The sequence below is a fragment of the Amphiprion ocellaris genome, chromosome 5, assembly GCF_022539595.1.
Source record: "Amphiprion ocellaris isolate individual 3 ecotype Okinawa chromosome 5, ASM2253959v1, whole genome shotgun sequence".
NCBI classification, from domain to species: domain Eukaryota; kingdom Metazoa; phylum Chordata; class Actinopteri; family Pomacentridae; genus Amphiprion; species Amphiprion ocellaris.
Window position 1 is genome coordinate 890,314 of NC_072770.1, and position 22,511 is coordinate 912,824.

The following is a 22,511-nucleotide window of genomic DNA, read 5'->3' on the forward strand; positions in this document are numbered from 1 at the left end:
TGTTTTGGGGTTTTAAGAGGTGAACAGGAAGAGGTTTTTTTTCGTATTGATTATCTTTTACTTTGTTCCTGGTTGGAATGCCCATCAATGTCAACAGGAAGTTCACTTTTAGTTCTGTTTATTTATTTTTATTTTACTAACACCCATTTGCTTTTAACCCCCTCACATGTTGTGTTGTTGTAAACTTACTCTTTCAAATAAATACTCGTCAAACCCTCTGGAAACCAGCGTTTGTACTGTTTTTGTGTTGCTCCTCACCTACTTCAGACAGCCGGGACACAACAACGTTTTGTGGACTAAAGGCTTTTCTATGACGTTTTTAGAGCGACATGCTATAACGTTTTCTGAGCGACATGCTATACTATGATGTTTTTAGACCAAAGGCTATAATATGACGTTTTTTGGGCGACATGTTATACTATGACGTTTTTAGACCAAAAGCTATACCATGACATTTGTTGGACGACATGCTATACTATGACGTTTTTAGAGCGACATGCTACACTACGAGATTTTTAGAGCGACATGCTGTACTATGACGTTTGTTGGACCAAAGACTATACTCTGACGTTTTTGGAGCGACATGCTATAGTATGACATTTTTAGACCAAAGGCTACACTCTGACATTTTTTGAGTGACATTCTATGCTATGACGTTTGTTGGACGACATGCTATACTATAGGCTTTTTTAATTGACATATTACTATGATGTGTTTTTTGTTTGTGTTTTTTTGTTTTTTAGCAACATATAATAATTTGAAAAGTTTTAAAAATTACTATACTTTTACTTGTGCAATGAAATATTATTCTTTTTAGGCAAAGGCCATGTTTGATTACATATAGGCTATTAAATAAATGTTTATTAAAAACTAAAAAGTATTTAAAAAATAACCAACTTAGGCATTTACTGAGTCACTAAAATAGTGTAGAGCCTACGGCCACATCAGCATTATTATAAGCATCCTCTGGTAAATTCACAGCCATATACTGTAGGAAATCTAGCTGATCTCATCATGATGTCCACTTACCATATGGACTTCAGGAGATGATTAGATGATGATAAACTGTGACCTGCTGGTTGGGTTCTCTCTGTTCTCATATTTCCTCCATGTTTGTCTCCTGATGCTGCCTTACTTCAGCTAATCCATGAGCAACATAAACACAGTTTGCCAGGGGTTCCACTCTTCCCACTCCAGTCTGTACATTTGCAAACGTTTTTGCTTCTTTAGACGTGGTGGAGTTTCAGGTGTAGACATTTTTAAACGTGCGGGTGCAGCAGCGTCTGTAACCAGGCAACCAGAGACAGGACCGGAAAGGACCGGACACACAGAGACGTCTGAAGTCTGTCCACTGGACCTGGCATCGGGTCCTCGCTACAAAGGTCCTACGAAGATGACATTGGCTGCCCTTAATATTTCCTGTGTTTTATTTTATTCATTATGCAGTTTTGATGAGTGTGTGACAGACGTGTACGGGGCATTTATGAAAATACGGAACAACTTGCGTCCCGTATTGATTCAATACGGGACGCAACAATTAGTTGTCAAATAAAGGACGTTTCTGTATTTTAAGGGACGGGTGGCAACCCTACAGAGGAGTGTAAAGAAACTGGTCACCTAGCAAACTGAATTAGTCTAGGTAACACTTTTTTATTATGTGTGTTTTCTGCTCAAGTTCATGTCCTGGTTTGATTTATTTTAAATTACTCCTGATCTTGAAAGGTTTTAAACTGTGCAGTCAAAGTAGTTCCAACTGTGAGGGAATAGCTTGAAATGAACTGCCCTAGACTGCTCTGTTCATAGCCCACCATTCTTTCACAGAATGCTATATCAAGAGTTATTGTGCAATGATAGATAAATGCAGCCCATTTTTCAACCGTTTCCTGTTTAGTATGTGTACCCTCCTCTTAATTTGTTCTAAAAGAAATGTCTAATGAGGCAGTCTAGTCTTTACGTCAGGTTAAGTCATTTTTCCCATTGGTGGTTTGCATTATATAACTTTGTTTTTCTCTGTTCTAGGAACTATTGTTAAATCATCTTTATGTGAGACTTTGTTCTCGTTTGGAGCATATTCTCGGACGCATGCCTCTGGATCTGGACTTGTGTTTTTAAATGCTTTATCCAACCAAGTAGAAGTTTGCCCAGCTATTTTAAATGCACTGACACAGCTACACCATCTTATCAGCTCAGAAAAAGAAAACAGGAATCAGTACATTGCAACTGTGCACTCAGAGAGAGGAGCAGCTGGGCGACAAAGAATGGTCACATCCCCAGAGCACCTTTGTAACTTACTGGAACTTAATATGTCTGTCTCATGTATAGATAATGGTATCTGTGAAGTATTAGCTGAGTATGTCAAATACTTTTAGATTTTTTTAAGTGGACCGTAGACCTAGTTTCAGTATTTTTTTTTCTCACATTCAAATTTGAGGCTATATATATTATATATAATATCTCAAGAATAATTCAAGATAAAAGCCTGAAATTTTCATTTATTTGTCTTGCTAACATAAGCATATCAGATTGCTATTAAATACAGCGGTGGAAAAAAGTTTTTGGACACCTCATACATTTGTGAAATATTGCATTAAGAATCCTTCTGAGGTCTTCAAATGCAATTTCTATTAGTTCAGTCACAGCCATAATACGAAACAAATCCTAAAAAAGTCAATAAAAACTTGAAATTCATTGGTTCCTTAAAAATAAGAAATTTTGAGTATTGGGTCATTTTGGTAGAATTTAGTTTTGTTATTCATGTAAACAATAAACAAAAAAAAGCATCATTTGTGTCTAATGCAGTCACACTTTTTGAAACACAAAAGACTTTCCAACAAATATTTCATGATAATGTTTGAGATTGTGGAAAATTTTCAAGTTGCCTGAAAACTTTTTTCCACCACTGTATCTGTCAAAGCATGAAAATTTGCCATTGGAAAAATGCCACTATCTCCAGAACGATATATGTGGTCATGGTTCCATTATGCCGATGTCATGGTAATGACTGGATGCAGGGCTAATTTACAAAGAAATTACACAAAACAACATGTCAGGTTTCAAAGACTGGACTTTTCATAGACCACTTCATTTTTTTCATATTTCAACCCACCCATAATCTGAGATTATTGATCTACTTGTTCAGTATTATAGATTCTTCATCATTGTTCTGAGATAGTGTAATTCAAACAACCTCAAATTTCAATGTGCAAAAAAATGCCTGTTGAAGTAGGTTGACAGTGACAGTCAATTTAAAAATATTTTTTGCTCTGACAGTATTTGGCATACAATATATATATATATATATATATATATATATATATATATATATATATATATATATATATATATATATATATATACACTGTCAGCCTATAAATAAAGCATATAAATAAATATATATGTATGTATATATATATATATATATATATATATATATATATATATATATATATATATATATATATATATATATATATATATATATATATATATATATATATAAAAGAATTTTTTTCATTCATTTATTTATTTATAGGCTGCTGTTTTGTAATATTGCAACGGATTTTCATCCCATTCACCAGTGAGAAAATAAAGTCAGTACAGTCCAGTTCATTTTTTACTCCTGCTTTAATGCCGTGATTGCATGTATTGTTCACCAAAAATATTCTTAACTTCAGATACTTTAAATGTATGGCAGAAACACGCATACTTGAGCCAGATAACCTGTCAGGTGAGTTGGGAGAACAGGTAGGGGAGGGAATCCAAAAGTGCACTTAGTTTTGTCAGTCAAGTAAAACTAACTAGAGAACAACACCTAACATATCTTGACTGGCAAGTGCAAATACAGGCCAGGATGTCAGTCTTAAATGATGTGTAGTCCTTGTAATGTCCTGGGAATGTAAGGTCTCATAGCAGGTGGAGGCTGTCAGGTATCTGCCATTCACTACTTCTGTGGAGAGAGTTCTTGGTAGAGTCTCCCATCCAGTCCAGAATTTCACCAGACTGGTCAGTTCAGACGGTGTTGCTATGGAGTGGATTAAAATTGATTAAATAAATGGCTACAACAAATGATCAAAAACAATCTAGAGTACGCATACTAAACAGAAAACAGTCGAAAAAATGGGCTGCATTTATCACTATCATTGGACAATAACTCTTGATACAGCTGTGAAAGAATGGTGGGCTATGAACAGAGAAGTCTAGGGCAGTTCATTTCAAGCTATTCCCTCACAGTTGGAACTAATTTGACTGCACAGTTTAAAACCTTTCAAGATCAGGAGTAATTTAAAAGGAATCAAACCAGGACATTAACTTGAGCAGAAAACACACATAATAAACAAAGTGTTCCCTAGACTAATTCAGTTTGCTCGGTGACCAGTTTCTTTACACTGCTCTGTGACTTAACTGCATTTTCGGGCGCATAAATCACACTTCCACCCATTTGTGCGTTTATAAAATTGTTACTCAACTACCCAGCTGCAGAACGTGCTGTCTGTATGACCTCATTACTGTGCTAGCGCGGCTAGCGCTGTATTAGCGCGGCTAGCGCTGTATTAGCGCGGCTAACGCTGTATTAGCGCGGCTAACGCTGTATTAGCGCGGCTAGCGTTGTATTAGCGCGGCTAACGCTGTACTAGCGCAGCTAACGGCATGCATTACAGCTTACTGACTCTCACAAAAACAAACCACATACAGGACAAAAATGATTAATACACTCACTGAAGCGCCGTCGTTCATGCTGGTAACCGTGGTTGACCCCGGTCTTGTGAGGTGAACCGTCTGCGTCACATGACCGGAGGAGCGCCACGTGATTGGCTGGGCGTTGGTTCGATTTTGGCCAGGATCGATTGTTTACGCCTGAGTCCCCCAGATGTGAACAGCCAATTTTTTGACAGCGAATTTTGAACATTGAATTTTTTGATGGCGAATTTTGAACATTGAATTTTTTGATGGCGAATTTTGAACATTGAATTTTTTGATGGTGAATTTTGAAGACATTGAATTTTTAACTGGTTTTTAGAATTTTGATGAGCTAAATTCAGGCATAAAAAATTCACATACGTAATTTTGATGCAAAAAAAAATTCAAAGTAAGAAATTCAGCAGCTTTTAAAATTCAGAATCTGATGAGTCTGATTTGCTTCCATACACAAGTCCCATAAAATATCAAATATTTCACCAGTTCTGATGCGTGTGCAAATTTGAATGAGTTTTTGAACATGTTTAGGCCCTCAAAAATGACATTCATTTGATGAGAGAAAGATAATTCCTTGCATTCTAATGAAGTCCTACACACTGTCAGAGAAGGTAATAGAGAAGAGAGAGTGTTTGGGTTCTAGTGTATTATTGCACATTTGAACACAGGTATGAATGTTTATGTGTCCAATTAGAAATGTAGCCATCTTCACTCTTTATCGTATATGAAAACTTTGCATTACCTTGAGGTCCTCTTTACTTTCTTTTGAGTTATTCATGAATACCATCTTGAGTTTTCTCTTTGAGTTCTTTGAGATTGACTACGATGCTCCATTCGCTGCTCAGACCCTCATCAGTAATTTTCATCAGTAACCTTTAAAAATTAAAGGTGACTTTTCCAGTCACTTCATAGACTTTGAGCTACTTCATTGTGGACTCTATCTGAGTGGAAAAGGAATTTGTAAAAATCCATGCATGCTAGAAAATTTACAGTTACTGCTAAATATTTCTGTAATATTATTTTACTTGTTGATGTAATCTAGCACACAGCATGCAGCATAGGTCAATAAATCAGTGATATCATTAAAGCACCTGCTTGTGGACTGATAGATAGAAACACTGCAGTCTGTCAAACTGTCAGAAAATAGTTGACATTTATTTTTCTTAATTCAGCAAATCAAAAAGCTATGGTTGCTTTGAAACAACAACAGAGAGAAAAGATAGAAAGGAAAATAGATCCTGAACAACATTTTATTTTATTTTTTCAGTTTGCAAGGTTTTCAGTTCCAGCAGCCTTTAATCAGCTTATAATATGGCTTCTTGTTCATTAACTGTAACCTTGCATTATGATACAGGTAATTGTAAAAAAACAATAAAATACATTTTTTGCAGGTCAAAAAATAAATGACAAAAACAGTATAGCTAATAAAGTGTTCCTCATCAGGTCTCCTGTTTGTCTGGCCAGTATCTGATCATTACAGTCGTTCCTTCACTGCTGCAACCTGTTCCTCTGCTCAGACCATGGAGGAGCTGCTGGAGAAAAACTGACAGAAAAAGCAACATTCTCATTCATTTTTTGTAGAGCTTATTTAGTGTTAATCTACTGAGTGAAAAACAAAACATACTGAATTGAGGAAAGGGATATTCACAGCTGACAGCACAAATCCCAAAGCCACGGGAAAGAAAGACCTGCAGATGAAGACAAACCATGTATCCATTTTATTACATTAGCAGATCCAACATGAAATACAGAAAAATTACTGAGATGAACTGTTTCAACATGCTAGCAACCATTGCACAATTATATACAAGGGTATTGATCTAATTTTATTATAGCCTATAAAAAAAAACATGCCTATGTATTTATTATTCAGATAATCATGTTTCTAAATCAATCAAACCAGCAACATAAATGATTGTTATTGTAGTATCTGACCTGAGAGAATGCATGCAAGTGAAAAGGAAGGGATATGTTTTGTGGAGAGTAATATGATAAGTATCATAGATTTGTGTCTATTAGTAGTTTCTGTTTAAAGAGAGGCTCTTGTGGGAAAACGTCCACTGTGGTAGATTAAAACAACCCAAATGCTGGCAGATAATGTGTGCAAATTTCATTTAATTGTTTATTACATTGTTTATAAGGATCTAGGGTGATGACATGACATTGAACTTTTGTTTTGTCATTTTCTTCCTGTATTTAATTATGATGCATGAGAGTTGGAGAAGAGACGGAGAAAATGGCAATGTCAGTTTGTAGGGTTGCTATGAGCTGGGAAGAGAAAGTGAAGGGAAGACATTAGCAGAAAGAAAAAGAAAGTGAGAACAAACTGAAAGTAAACAAGAGGTGAGAAGAAGAAAAGGGAAAGATGATGTATTGTAGAAGAACAATTCTGTTGTCAAAGGTATTGCAAAGATGTGGAGAAAATGGAACAAGCGTTAGACTGACATGGGTAAGCCTTGGCCAGTGGAAGGGATTCTCAACCCTGATGTGATTAAAACAATCCAGGCACTGGTATCCAGCATAAGGCAGGGCAAAAGAAAGAAAAGAAGGGACAGAGACGAAAGGAGAAGAGACAGATGGAGCTTGGCATTCTGCAGCTGTCTGAAGATGAGGGACAGAAACTGTTAAAAGCTGCAAAAGAATGTCCAGCTCCCAGTGACTAGACAGGAGGGTCATTACCACATTAAAGATGAGGATGAGTGAGAAATAGAGATGGGACAGGCTATGTATCTGAACTCCAAAAGTAAAAAGAAGAAGGCATATCTGGAAATTTGTGGCAGACAGAGGTTTAGAAGGATGGAAATAGGAAATGATAGAGTAGGTCAGATGAGGCTGTTGGTGGATATGATCCAGTAGTTAGATGGATGTTGGACATTTCTTCTTCACCTGCACATCATAGATTTCTGAGAAACTACATTATCATTAGTATTATTGAAGACAATGCTCATTTTTTGTGTGAGAAACACTTTCCTGAAAAGAAGGACAAAGCCATAAGTCTCCACCAGCATCCCAATGACTGGCCAACGGCACACTACTAGAGCCACGCCACCCAGGAAGAAAAAGGAAGCTCGAAACTTTTGTCTTTGAAAGAAGAAATGGGCTGTTCTCCTGATGCCGATTATGAACGTCAAACCAGTCAGGAACATGATCTACAGAACACAGCAGGATTCATTAAACACATTGTAACACCTTGATTCTGCTATATGCCCTCTGTCTCCAGATGTATCGTTTAACTGAGCCTAGTTTTGTTACTCCAATCATAAAATGCATTCACTTTACTAAACTGGAAAAGCTTCTGGCACATCTCACTGGACTACATTAGTTTGACATCTGTAATTAGGAGTTACTCCAGCAGTTAAAGGAGGACTGATCAGTGCTTTACATTCACAATGAGTTCAATGACTCTAAGTATTAAAGAACTTGTTCATATTGACCTCTAAATTGTTCCTAAAGTTTGTAAACCTGTGATTGTGTCTGTGATTGTTAATATGGGCCAGTGAAAGGTTGACCAAAGAAAGATTACTCACATTTCCAATGGCCAACAAGACAGAGTCGAAGTACAGCAGCACGCCAAAGAGCAGAAAAAATAAACCGAATCCCATCAGACCAACAGCAATCTCTGGAAGACAAACATACACAGGAGCAATAAGAAAATTACAGCAAAAAGTTAAAATCAAATGTTTACATGTGCCTTACAATAGTGTGTAACAGTACAGGAGTTTTATTTGTGAATAGACATGCTCATAGACAGGATAATCACACTTCATAAGAGTCATTTAGTCCTCTCCAACATTCAGAGAGCTGCAAAGCTTTCATAACAGTTGGCATTGGATGGCAAAGCTGAGGAGCAGATTCTGGGGGAAGTTAGGACTGTTTGTTGAGATGCCCACTCCCAAACCATATAGTCTAATAGGTTTTCTTTCCTAAACTACAGCCCAGTAAAAGACGCCACATACATGAAGTGTTCGTGAAAGTAGAGATGTGATTTAAAGAATAAATGTTGCTGCACCCTTTCAGATATTATTCAGTTTAAAACTAAATCCTGTTAAATGCTTTGGATGAATTTTGATATTTTCAGAACTGGGGATTTTTTCTATTTTCTATTTTCACTTCTCTCATAACATCATGTTTATTTTAAATATCACCAACTTTCACATTTTTGTAAATAATTTTTGATCTGCTAATTGCCGTGAACACTACAAAAGCTGCGCTAGTTAAAATAGAAGCATCCTGTCAATTTTAAAATCCGCTCATAATTGAACAATTGTATGTCGAGGTCTGTATAGGATGGAGTCTGGGTCACCAGTTAGTGACCGGGGGTCCAGTATATAGTGGATTAAACGAAGCCTCGAGACATTTTAGTGATAGAATTACTGGAATAAACCAATTTCATAATCAGAGAGAGATAGGCAATATGTAGACAGCAGTGAAGTCATGAAGCTAGAGCCACACAAAATTTCATACAGTCCTGTTTGTCCTTAGCAGCTATAGCTTCACACAGGGAACAGTGTGACTGGTGCTGGCTAATATTTTCTAATTCTGTCAGATAAAAGTTTCAAATCCACAGGTCTGTTCTGAGTCCAAGCCATGGGTCTCCTTTCCATTTCACTTTCAACACAGCACAAGTCTGAACTCAGCCATCACTTTAATGGAAACACACACCGGCAGCTAGTTTGAGTTGAGTGAAGTGATTTAAGGAAGAGCTTTTCCACATTTCAGCTACAAGATTCCAAAACATCCAAAAACATCACAGAGATGCAAAAGATACAGCTGATGTGCCAAAGTGACAACTCATCTTTTTTCATTCATTTACTCTACAATTTAAAATCCATTAGGCAAGAAAATGAAGCGTGGATAATAATAATACAACCTTACTGTGATGAAAAGGCCATGCCACAAAGAAACTTTAACACGTCTTTCTTCATCCCCTGAACTGATCATTTAGGTTGTTTTTGTACAGTTTTGACCCGTGTGTTTTTTGTCATATTTCTAGAAGAGCTATGTTAAATCAAAAAGTTTTGGGGTTTTTTTTGGTGATAAAGACTCATAGGTTTCAATGATTCCATCACAGAAAACAGAGTTGTAGGAGTCACTGGAAACTCAGGACTGCCATAATACACATGACCTTTCTCTAAGTGTATGTAAACTTTTGTTTATGACTGTCGTATTGAAGTAGCCACTCTAATATAACAGCATTACAATATTCCTATAATTCTGTTATTGGTTGTGGTTTTTTCAGTGGCCAAATCAGACTCTGAAATGTTACTGGAGGTTCAAATGCAAACAGCACCACAAAACCATGAACCAAACTAAATAAGTTACATTGTTGAAGGGCCCTAGATTCCTAAAAATATGGGACATGCAAAAAGAGATTGCCCCTTGCAGGATCAATAAATGGTATATAAATAAAAACAAATAATTAACTTGGTTGAACTGCAAGCGTCAGGGATGAACTTCTACATACCTTATACAAATCTTATACTTAAATCCTGCTCTGCTTTACTGAGAGATACAGCATTTTAAAAAGGATATCTTTGCATTTACTCTATGAGTCGTGTGATTACAGCTTTTCACTAACACTCTGCAATACAGGGTCACTTACTCTGGAAGTCTGTGATGGCCTCCATAGTAAACCCTGACGTCTTCTCTCCTCGCTTGCTTGCTGACGTTGTTTCTTTGTGACTGTCTGGATAAAATGAGTCAACTCCATATCTCAACTGTGACCTTTGCACAATGATGTTGTCAGAGCATGAGGTGAACATTAACCAGTGAGGATTCTCAGGTAAAGGGCAACTACCTGAGCGATGTCATTAGCCATTTAGGGACATTCAGGGACATATTGAATTTCCCTTCGGGGATTAATAAAGTTATTGTATTGTATTTAATGTATTAATACTTTAAGGCTCCTTGATACTGTCATTAAAAGTCTTGGCTGATGGATCTTCAGAGGTGAAATATACTGTAACTAACTATAGTTCTTACGGTTCTGCACAAGTTAGAGGTTCTCGTATTTATAGTACTTAACTTCAATTCTTTCAGTCTGGAACACTTTCTACAGTTTTTGCACTACACTTCTAGAGGGAACTGGTGTACTGTTTTATGGCCTGTGGAATTACTGGACACAATATGTAGGGCTTTTGTAGTTTCAAGGGAAAAAAACAAACAAAACACACGTAACAACCAACACCTCAGCATATTAAATGTAAAAAAAAAATAAAAATACTATGCATTACACACAATGTTAGTATGCCATATCTCAGCTTTCATTTCTGTCAGTACAGGAAAATAGGTAAATAAGGAAACTGCAAATGAACCAGTAGAAGAAAGAAGCTCTGTATGGCTGTGAATCAAGCACAGAATATTCTCCAGGAGCTACAGTGCCTATTAAAATAATTCATCCACTCTTGAAAATGCCCCCTTTTTATTGCTTTCAACACTGAATCATAGTCATTTGAGTTTGGCTTTTTAAAAATAAATACATACATACATACTTACAACTTCATTATACACATGAAATGCAGAATAAGTGACTGTAACCCTTTGAAACATCATCTCAGAGCAGTAAATGTGTCTCAAGTGAGTAGAGTGACTTTTTAAGAGAACTAAAAACACGTGTATGTGAAACGTCCAGTCACCAAATCTGCCATCCTGGCTTTAAGTAAACCATCAAGACAAAAGAATAATGCAGACAACTCCAGAAAAAAAGTTTAGCAAAAAGCATAAGGTAATTTTCATGTTATTCACTATCCCTTGGAATACTGTTCAATCCATCATTAAGAAATGGAGGGGATATGGCATGTGTAAATCTACCAACAGCATGCAGTCCTCAGAAAATGAGTGATTCAGCAAGAAAAAGACTAGTGAGGGAGGCCAGCAAGACACTTAATCCTCCTCTGAAGGAGTTAGACGCTTCAGCAGCTGAGATGGGAGAGACTGTTCATACAACTGTCACCTGTTCTTCAGTCAAAGCTTTATTGGAAAGCAGCAAAGGGAAAGCCACTCTTGAAAAAAGCAAATTTTAAATATCGATTACAGTTCACCAAAAGGCATGTGGGAGACTCTGAGGTCAAGTGGAAGAAGGCTCTTTAGTCTGATAAGATCAGAACTGAGCTTTTTGTTCATCAAACTAGACGCTATGTTTGGCAGACACTGAACAGTACACGTCACAAACACACTGTCTCCATAATGAAGCATGGTGGTGGCAACATCATGGTGCAGAGATGCTTCTCAGCAGCAGGTCTTGGAAGGTTTGTAACGAGGGGCAAGAGTATGTGATTCCAACAATGTCATCCAAATTTCATCTAAACGGCTATTTTAAAATGGACAATATTTTTCTTTGAATAAATGAAATCATTTAAAAATGTATTTTGTGTTTCCTTGAGTTATCTTTGTCTTACTTAAAATTTGATGATCTGAAACATTTAAGTGTGAGAAATATGTAAAAATAGAAGATTTCTGTAGGGGGGGATACTTTTGCACAGCACGGTAACAAGAAGACAGTCTGTACTTTCTAGTTTGGCCTGACAATGATACTAATTGATCAGTCAATTGCACATATCTACCCTCCCGTGTTGTTAGTTGTTATTGTGCTCAAATACAGATGTAGGTCTGAAAACACTGATGTGATGCTTTACTTTACTGCCTCAGCAGTGGTTTTATTTCATGGACTGTAGAAGCCATGAGAACTCATTCATTACGGTTCCTGTTTCAGACAGAACATTGGCCTGTAAGACATCAAATAATTTTAAATAATCATTTGTTCATCAACAAACACATTTCTTGGTCTTGACAGATTACGACAATCATGTTGAAGCTAGTCATTCACCAGACAACAGACTATTGCCTGACATTGTCGTGCCAATGCTCATCTTCACCAGCTATAACATCAGTCTACTGATTGCCCAACATACTCTGAAAACAACAGTACAGCAGCATATGTCTGCCAAGGGGAAACAGCACTAAACGTTTACTTTATGTTTTCCAAAGTGGTGAATCCGGACTCAAAACTTTAGATAATCCTCAGGCATTTCCAATTCCATTATTTTCCTGATGTTTCTTCATTCTTCATCATTTACAGATTTCACACAGTAGTGGGTCCAATGCATCCAGCAGTAGGTTTACAGTGATCTCACCCTGTCTGTGTCAATCATCTTCCTCCATTTTAACTGGAATATGTTCAACGAATACAATGCGTCTTTTGATAAGCAAATGTTCAGCCAGATGGGAGGTGTGACCAACTGATGATTGGACATTGGACCAACTGATGTAGGCGTAAAAAATCGATCCTGGCCAAAATCGAACCAACGCCCAGCCAATCACGTGGCGCTCCTCCGGTCATGTGACGCAGACGGTTCACCTCACAAGACCGGGGTCAACCACAGCTACCAGAATGAACGACGGCGCTTCAGTGAGTGTATTAATCCTTTTTGTCCTGTATGTGGTTTGTTTTTGTGAGAGTCAGTAAGCTGTAATGCATGCCAGTAGCTGCGCTAGCACAGCGTTAGCCGCGCTAATACAGCGCTAGCACAGCGTTAGCCGCGCTAATACAACGCTAGCACAGCGCTATCACAGCGTTAGCCGCGCTAATACAGCGCTAGCACAGCGTTAGCCGCGCTAATACAGCGCTAGCCACGCTAATACAGTGTTAGCCGCGCTAGCACAGTAATGAGGTCATACAGACAGCACGTTCTGCAGCTGGGTAGTTGAGTAACAATTTTATAAACGCACAAATGGGTGGAAGTGTGATTTATGCGCCCGAAAATGCAGTTAAGTCACAGAGCAGTGCAAAGAAACTGGTCACCTAGCAAACTGAATTAGTCTAGGTAACACTTTGTTTATTATGTGTGTTTTCTGCTCAAGTTAATGTCCTGGTTAGATTCATTTTAAATTACTCCTGATCTTGAAAGGTTTTAAACTGTGCAGTCAAATTAGTTACAACTGTGAGGGAATAGCTTGAAATGAACTGCCCTAGACTGCTCTGTTCATGGCCGACCATTCTTTCACAGCTGTATCAAGAGTTATTGTCCAATGATAGTGATAAATGCAGCCCATTTTTTCAACTGTTTCCTGTTTAGTATGCGTACCCTAGATTGTTTTTGATCATTTGTTGTAGCCATTTATTTAATCAATTTTAATCCACTCCATAGCAACACCGTCTGAACTGACCAGTCTGGTGAAATTCTGGACTGGATGGGAGACTCTACCAAGAACTCTCTCCTCAGAAGTAGTGAATGGCAGATACCTGACAGCCTCCACCTGCTATGAGACCTTACATTCCCAGGACATTACAAGGACTACACATCATTTAAGACTGACATCCTGACCTGTATTTGCACTTGCCAGTCAAGATATGTTAGGTGTTGTTCTCTAGTTAGTTTTACTTGACTGACAAAACTAAGTGCACTTTTGGATTCCCTCCCCTACCTGTTCTCCCAACTCACCTGACAGGTTATCTGGCTCAAGTATGCGTGTTTCTGCCATACATTTAATGTATCTGAAGTTAAGAATATTTCTGGTGAACAATACATGCAATCACGGCATTAAAGCAGGAGTAAAAAATGAACTGGCTGGACTATACTGATTTTATTTTCTCACTGGTGAATGGGATGAAAATCCGTTGCAATATTACAAAACAGCAGCCTATATATATATATATATATATATATATATATAGTATGCCAAATACTGTCAGAGCAAAAAATATTTTTAAATTGGCTGTCACTGTCAACCTACTTCAACAGGCATTTTTTTGCACATTGAAATTTGAGGTTGTTTGAATGACACTATCTCAGAACAATGATGAAGAATCTATAATACTGAACAAGTAGATCAATAATCTCAGATTATGGGTGAGTTGAAATATGAAAAAAATGAAGTGGTCTATGAAAAGTCCAGTCTTTGAAACCTGACATGTTGTTTTGTGTAATTTCTTTGTAAATTAGCCCTGCATCCAGTCATTACCATGACATCGGCATAATGGAACCATGACCACATATATCCTTCCGAATATAGTGGCATTTTTCCAATGGCAAATTTTCATGCTTTGACAGATACAGTGGTGGAAAAAAGTTTTCAGGCAACTTGAAAATTTTCCACAATCTCAAACATTATCATGAAATATTTGTTGGAAAGTCTTTTGTGTTTCAAAAAGTGTGACTGCATTAGACACAAATGATGCTTTTTTTTGTTTATTGTTTACATGAATAACAAAACTAAATTCTACCAAAATGACCCAATACTCAAAATTTCTTATTTTTAAGGAACCAATGAATTTCAAGTTTTTATTGACTTTTTTAGGATTTGTTTCGTATTATGGCTGTGACTGAACTAATAGAAATTGCATTTGAAGACCTCAGAAGGATTCTTAATGCAATATTTCACAAATGTATGAGGTGTCCAAAAACTTTTTTCCACCGCTGTATTTAATAGCAATCTGATATGCTTATGTTAGCAAGACAAATAAATGAAAATTTCAGGCTTTTATCTTGAATTATTCTTGAGATATTATATATAATATATATAGCCTCAAATTTGAATGTGAGAAAAAAAAATACTGAAACTAGGTCTACGGTCCACTTAAAAAAATCTAAAAGTATTTGACATACTCAGCTAATACTTCACAGATACCATTATCTATACATGAGACAGACATATTAAGTTCCAGTAAGTTACAAAGGTGCTCTGGGGATGTGACCATTCTTTGTCGCCCAGCTGCTCCTCTCTCTGAGTGCACAGTTGCAATGTACTGATTCCTGTTTTCTTTTTCTGAGCTGATAAGATGGTGTAGCTGTGTCAGTGCATTTAAAATAGCTGGGCAAACTTCTACTTGGTTGGATAAAGCATTTAAAAACACAAGTCCAGATCCAGAGGCATGCGTCCGAGAATATGCTCCAAACGAGAACAAAGTCTCACATAAAGATGATTTAACAATAGTTCCTAGAACAGAGAAAAACAAAGTTATATAATGCAAACCACCAATGGGAAAAATGACTTAACCTGACTGAAAGACTAGACTGCCTCATTAGACATTTCTTTTAGAACAAATTAAGAGGAGGGTACACATACTAAACAGGAAACGGTTGAAAAATGGGCTGCATTTATCTATCATTGCACAATAACTCTTGATATAGCATTCTGTGAAAGAATGGTGGGCTATGAACAGAGCAGTCTAGGGCAGTTCATTTCAAGCTATTCCCTCACAGTTGGAACTACTTTGACTGCACAGTTTAAAACCTTTCAAGATCAGGAGTAATTTAAAATAAATCAAACCAGGACATTAACTTGAGCAGAAAACACACAATAAACAAAGTGTTACCTAGACTAATTCAGTTTGCTAGGTGACCAGTTTCTTTACACTGCTCTGTAGGGTTGCCACCCGTCCCTTAAAATACGGAAACGTCCTTTATTTGACAATTAATTGTTTCGTCCCGTATTGAATCAATACGGGACGCAAATTGTTCCGTATTTTCATAAATGCCCCGTACACGTCTGTCACACACTCATCAAAACTGCATAATGAATAAAATAAAACACAGGAAATATTAAGGGCAGCCAATGTCATCTTCGTAGGACCTTTGTAGCGAGGACCCGATGCCAGGTCCAGTGGACAGACTTCAGACGTCTCTGTGTGTCCGGTCCTTTCCGGTCCTGTCTCTGGTTGCCAGGTTACAGACGCTGCTGCACCCGCACATTTAAAAATGTCTACACCTGAAACTCCACCACGTCTAAAGAAGCAAAAACGTTTGCAAATGTACAGACTGGAGTGGGAAGAGTGGAACCCCTGGCAATGGATACAAGGCAGACTGTGTTTTCTGTTGCTCATGGATTAGCTGAAGTAAGGCAGCATCAGGAGACAAACATGGAGGAAATATGAGAACAGAGAGAACCCAACCAGCAGGTCACAGTTTATCATCATCTAATCATCTCCTGAAGTCCATATGGTAAGTGGACATCATGATGAGATCAGCTAGATTTCCTACAGTATATGGCTGTGAATTTACCAGAGGATGCTTATAATAATGCTGATGTGGCCGTAGGCTCTACACTATTTTAGTGACTCAGTAAATGCCTAAGTTGGTTATTTTTTAAATACTTTTTAGTTTTTAATAAACATTTATTTAATAGCCTATATGTAATCAAACATGGCCTTTGCCTAAAAAGAGTAATATTTCATTGCACAAGTAAAAGTATAGTAATTTTTAAAACTTTTCAAATTATTATATGTTGCTAAAAAACAAAAAAACACAAACAAAAAACACATCATAGTAATATGTCAATTAAAAAAGCCTATAGTATAGCATGTCGTCCAACAAACGTCATAGCATAGAATGTCACTCAAAAAATGTCAGAGTGTAGCCTTTGGTCTAAAAATGTCATACTATAGCATGTCGCTCCAAAAACGTCAGAGTATAGTCTTTGGTCCAACAAACGTCATAGTACAGCATGTCGCTCTAAAAATCTCGTAGTGTAGCATGTCGCTCTAAAAACGTCATAGTATAGCATGTCGTCCAACAAATGTCATGGTATAGCTTTTGGTCTAAAAACGTCATAGTATAACATGTCGCCCAAAAAACGTCATATTATAGCCTTTGGTCTAAAAACATCATAGTATAGCATGTCGCTCAGAAAACGTTATAGCATGTCGCTCTAAAAACGTCATAGAAAAGCCTTTAGTCCACAAAACGTTGTTGTGTCCCGGCTGTCTGAAGTAGGTGAGGAGCAACACAAAAACAGTACAAACGCTGGTTTCCAGAGGGTTTGACGAGTATTTATTTGAAAGAGTAAGTTTACAACAACACAACATGTGAGGGGGTTAAAAGCAAATGGGTGTTAGTAAAATAAAAATAAATAAACAGAACTAAAAGTGAACTTCCTGTTGACATTGATGGGCATTCCAACCAGGAACAAAGTAAAAGATAATCAATACGAAAAAAAAACTCTTCCTGTTCACCTCTTAAAACCCCAAAACACACCACAGTAGCACCTTAAACTAAAACTACCAATGGGTTCCCTGTTTTCCTTTCTGAACAATTCAAAGGTTCCTCTCTATCTCCCCCCACATCCACCAACCACTGGAACACATCTCCAAAGTTCTGCTGGACCAGCTCAGCTTCCCCTCAGAAGAAGTGCTGCCACCTGCCAGATGAAGGAGCCTTTTGAGAGGCAGCTGGGATTGGACTGTAAAACTCTTTTAACTTAACATCTGTAAACAGAACAAAAATGTATCAACAAAGTTTTCTGTTAGAGTTTGTGTTCTTCTAAGTTTAACTCCAAGATTTTAAATACTTTCATTTACTGCAAATGAATATCTACTCCAAATGTCTCACTCATAATCATTATCAGCCTTAAAAACCCACAAAACACCCCTCTATACTCAACCACACTTAGTACAGTCCGGTTCCCCCTTCTATAAATCTGCTTGGAATCTTCCACTTCCTGTTTGTCAAAGTGGTCTTCTACCTGGACAGGTTTTGTTGGAGCTCATGCAACAAACATTTTGGGTAACTGCACTTTAATATGGATGGATGACACTGAATTAGAGTCTGTTTTAATGAGACTGAGTTAAGATGTGTAGCTCTGTCTTTAAATAGGAAATTATTTCTCAGAATTCACAGAGAAAAGTCTGAAATGTTTGCTAGGTTAGCGTCCCACATGTTCTTTGGCTCAGCTAAAGCTAACTCTCTGCAACTTGTGGATCTTTTGAGTTGCTTGTTGTTAAAATATCTTGCTAGAGGTGCTGAAGCTCAGAAAGTCTGAGATGTTTGTTCAAAGTAAGCTCATTCTCAAGTCTGATCTGAACTGTCCTCTTTTGTTTGAACTTTCCCTAAACTTAGGAGTTAATGACAGAGCAGCACATCCAGACTCAGTCTCATTTATGTAGAGATTAAACTTCAGTGTCATTCATTGATGTTAAAGTGCAGTTTTTCAAATGTTTGTTGCACATGCTCCCAACCAAACCAGTCCAGGTGGAAGACGATGTGAAGAGAAAGCTCCAGAGGATGAATATCACACATTTACGTTGGAAATAAATGTCCTTTAATTAGACATTGTCATGCAAAAGATGGATTTCCCTTTAATGATGTTCAAATCTTTGTTGAGTGTTTCGTGGATGTTGGTATCTAAATGTTTTTTGACACTCGGCCCCAAAGATTAAAACCTTCTACGGCTCACAAGCTGCAACAAGTCACACATTATCAACTATCTTTCTGACTAAACTAAGAAAAAAAGTGAAAAACTGCCTGATTCCTGCATCATGAATGTAAATCTTTTTGGTTTTTATGACAGTAAACTGAATATATTTGGGTTTGACATTTTATAAACCAAAACAAGAAATGAATTACTGGAGAAAACAATCAACAGATTAATGGTCAAAGAAAATGTGTTTTCCAACATATATGGCTGAATTACTCCAACATTACAAGATACATACAATTTAAATTCAATTTTATTTATATAATGCCAATTACAGGTGAAATTGTCTCAAGACACTTTATTTTTCCATTTTCTGTCACATTTAAAATATGACAAAGTAAGAAATTTAAACCGCTTGACTAATCCAATTTATTATTTGGTTTTTAAGAGACTAATCGACAACTAAAATAACTTTCTCCACTAAAACTAATAAACATGAGGTCAAATAGAAGGAACAGTTTTAAATACTGCAGTCCCACGATGACAAGAACAAAGTTTCTCAACAAAAACTAAATCTGCTGGTGGATTCCGATAAAGTCCTAATAAATGATAAAGTGTGATACTAAAGGTTTGTGGTGCTAAAAATGTCAAAGTAAAGATATGAAGTTGAACATCTGGATGGAGGTTGATAAAAGTTGACCTCCCTTCATTTCTCTGGAGCGACTCCATGGACTTTATGGATGCTGGTTAAAGACCTGCTCTTCTAGTGGTCTTCCTTCTAGTCACTGTAAAAAGTCAGTCCATCCTGGCCAACTTCAACACCTCTTCATGACAACTTGTTCTGCCTCCGACCTGGTCGAAACTCCAGAAACTCGGGAAAACCTGTGGAGACTCGAAGAACTCGTGGAGACTCGAAGAACTCGTCGGGCGGGGGAAGGTGTGGTGGGTGGCGGGGGGAGGTGGGGGAGTAGAGGGGGGAGGCCGCCACCCACCTCCCTGCCTACTCTCCGCCCTGACTCCACCCAGACTCCGCCTTGGCTCCACCCATGTGGTCACTTCGGAAACTACGATGCCAAAGGGACGACGAAATCATTTCTTTTTATCTGATCTGTAGCTCAGTGAGTTAAGGATTTGCCTATGGAGCTGCAGGTCGCTGGTTCAAGACCAGACACTTCTTAAATTTTATCAAAATCCTGACAAAGACAAAGAAAGAAAATTGCCAGTGGTGGGTCTTGAACCTGCGACCTTCCACTTGGTAGTCTGTCTTCTTATCCCCTGAGCTACCCGCTCAGATACTAATTCTTCTTTTTTTTGCGCATTTGTCATCTATTTTTTGTTGTTTTCGAGATTTTTTTTAACTTGAGTCTCGACTCGACCGTTTTTCTCAGGAGGTTGGGCTTCAGCCTTTGTTCTGGAGGGTGGAACCCTCAGTTCCAAGACTTTCCAAAGCCTCCACACCTCCCGAGTCCTCAGGACCTGAGCTGTCAGACAGTCTGAGGGCTTAAATTTTCTCAGTCCCACAGTAGATCACTGTTAGATTTAACTTTCAGACAGTCCAAGGACTGATATCTTCTAAGTCCCACAGTAGTTCTCTGTTAGATTTGACTTTCAGACAGTCTGAGGACTGATATCTTCTAAGTCCCACAGTAGTTCTCTGTTAGATTTGACTTTCAGACAGTCCAAGGACTGATATCTTCTAAGTTCCTGAGTAGTTCTCTGTTAGTTTGAACCTTCAGACAGTCTGAGGACTGAAATCGTAGAAGTTTCTCAGTACTTCTCTGTTAGTTTGAACCTTCAGACAGTCTGAGGTCTGAAATCGTAAAAGTTTCTCAGTACTTCTCTGTTAGTTTGAACTTTATGGTTAACAGAAGCCTTAAAACTTGTGACCATGAGTCTTGATTTCACATTTAGATCATCCATCTGAGTTCTTCTCAGACCTTCACCTGTGGGTTTTTTAGAAATACTCAACAAACTTTGATTCTCTTCACTGAACAGTAAAGTTTGTGGAGATCAGAAGGTAACATTAGTTTGATCAATGCCTTCAACTACTAGTAGACTTTATCTGGAAAGCAGTTTTCTGAAATGAGTTCTTAGTAAATCTGTCCACAATGAAACCAAGAACATAGAAAGAGGAAATGTTTGAAGAAACAACTTGTTTTCATTTCAGACTAGAAAACCTTTTCAGACCTTTATCTGTTTTTGCTCTTTTGATCATTTTATTGTGTCTTCTATTTAATTTGATCTTCTAAAGTTTAACTGGTGTCTTTTCAAATGTTTTGTCTTTAGTTTAATTCTTCTTAAATGTTTAGTTTTGCTCTTTTCTCACCTTTTATTCTTTCCTAATGTCTGATTTGATTTCCAAATGTTTTGTCTTTTTAATGTTTAATTGTTTTTTCAAATGTTTTATCGGCTTGTTTGAAAAATTTCCTTTTCTTTCCCCGTGTTTAATTTTTCGATTAAATCTTTAAGGTTTTTCTTTTTAAATGTTTTACCACCTTTTAATGTTTAATTTTCTTTTTAAATGCTTCATTGTATTTTCTGTTTAATTCCTATTTAAAGTTTTATTGTCTTTAAGATTTAATTTTCCAATTAAACATTTTTTTAATTTTTAATTCAATGTTTTGTATTTTTAAAGGTTTAATAATCTAATTTAATGTTTTGTATTTTTAAAACATGTAATATTCTTGTTTAATTTTATTTTTTAAATGTTTAATTATCTAAAATATTTAATCTTCAATGTTTCATATTTTTGTTTAATAAATTTTGTTTAATTTCATAATTACATTTTGTATCTTCTGTTTATTTAATTATTTTGTCTGTTTAATATAATTTAATTGTATTTAATGTTTAATTTTCTTTTTAAAAGTTTTGTTGTATTAAATGTTTTTTCCTTTGACTTAATTGCTTTTTTAAAATGTAGTTTATTTCTTTAATCTTTTTTTTCTGTCAATATTTTAACCTCAACCTCAGAAATGAAACAAACCCTTAAATCACAATGAAAATACTTCTGTTGTAACAATCATGAGTTAGTCAATTATTCAGTTTATCACTTGAGCTTTATTTGTTCAGCACCTTTTACACAGATGACAAAACTGAAAAAAGACAAAAAACTATGCTAAAACTATGATTAAAACAAAAAACATATTTAAAAAAAAAAAAGATTTAACATCGTAATAAAATCTCTTGTGTCCAGGGGATGGAGGGAGTTTATTGAAATCTTCTTGGGCTCACATGGCAAATCATTTAAAATATAAACTTTATATTCAGTCTAAGGAAACTGGAAACGGCAGAGTGACAGAAGAACCAACAATATCTCCTGTTTTCTCCTTTAATGAGTCGACTCTTCTTGTGCTTTCAGACTAAAGAACTACAGACTCTTCACAACCTGCTCAAACTCTTGGTACAGGACCTCACCACACGGGTCAAGAAGGTTTCCATCTCATTTCTACTCTGAAGCTCACCTTCTCCTGCTCAAACTGCTGATAAATGTTTCTGCTGCTCTAAAGTCTGCTCTCCAGAACTTCCTAAAAACTCTCAAAGTCTCTTCTGCTGCAGGTTGCTTTGTAGAACTGTTCCAGAAAACCTCACTAAACCACATGGAGGGGCCTCAAGATAGTCGTCCAAATGAAACCATACAAAAACCAAACTAGCACAACCCAAACTCTAAAGTCTCCTGCAGCCTACCAGAG

The 22,511-nt window shown here is 36.9% G+C and overlaps 1 protein-coding gene and 2 long non-coding RNA genes across 3 annotated transcripts; 1 reads left to right on the plus strand and 2 right to left on the minus strand.

Annotated features, from left to right (window-relative positions):
• Window positions 1-923: 923 nt before the first annotated feature.
• LOC129348978 (uncharacterized) lies at window positions 924-5,121 on the minus strand. Its single transcript, XR_008601751.1, has 3 exons — window positions 4,717-5,121; window positions 3,707-4,021; window positions 924-1,134 (listed from the first exon to the last, which is right to left on the minus strand). It is a non-coding gene; the product is annotated as an uncharacterized LOC129348978 (long non-coding RNA).
• A 705-nt stretch (window positions 5,122-5,826) lies between these two features.
• Window positions 5,827-10,408, minus strand: golt1a (golgi transport 1A). The gene is made up of 5 exons (XM_055010461.1): window positions 10,295-10,408; window positions 8,220-8,311; window positions 7,662-7,841; window positions 6,317-6,379; window positions 5,827-6,235 (listed from the first exon to the last, which is right to left on the minus strand). Exons 1-5 carry the CDS (start codon window positions 10,317-10,319, stop codon window positions 6,206-6,208), a joined length of 390 nt encoding a protein of 129 aa, XP_054866436.1. The 5' UTR covers window positions 10,320-10,408; the 3' UTR covers window positions 5,827-6,205.
• Window positions 10,409-12,983: 2,575 nt separating this feature from the next.
• LOC129348920 (uncharacterized) lies at window positions 12,984-16,742 on the plus strand. The gene is made up of 3 exons (XR_008601675.1): window positions 12,984-13,099; window positions 13,839-14,153; window positions 16,527-16,742. It is a non-coding gene; the product is annotated as an uncharacterized LOC129348920 (long non-coding RNA).
• Window positions 16,743-22,511: the final 5,769 nt, after the last annotated feature.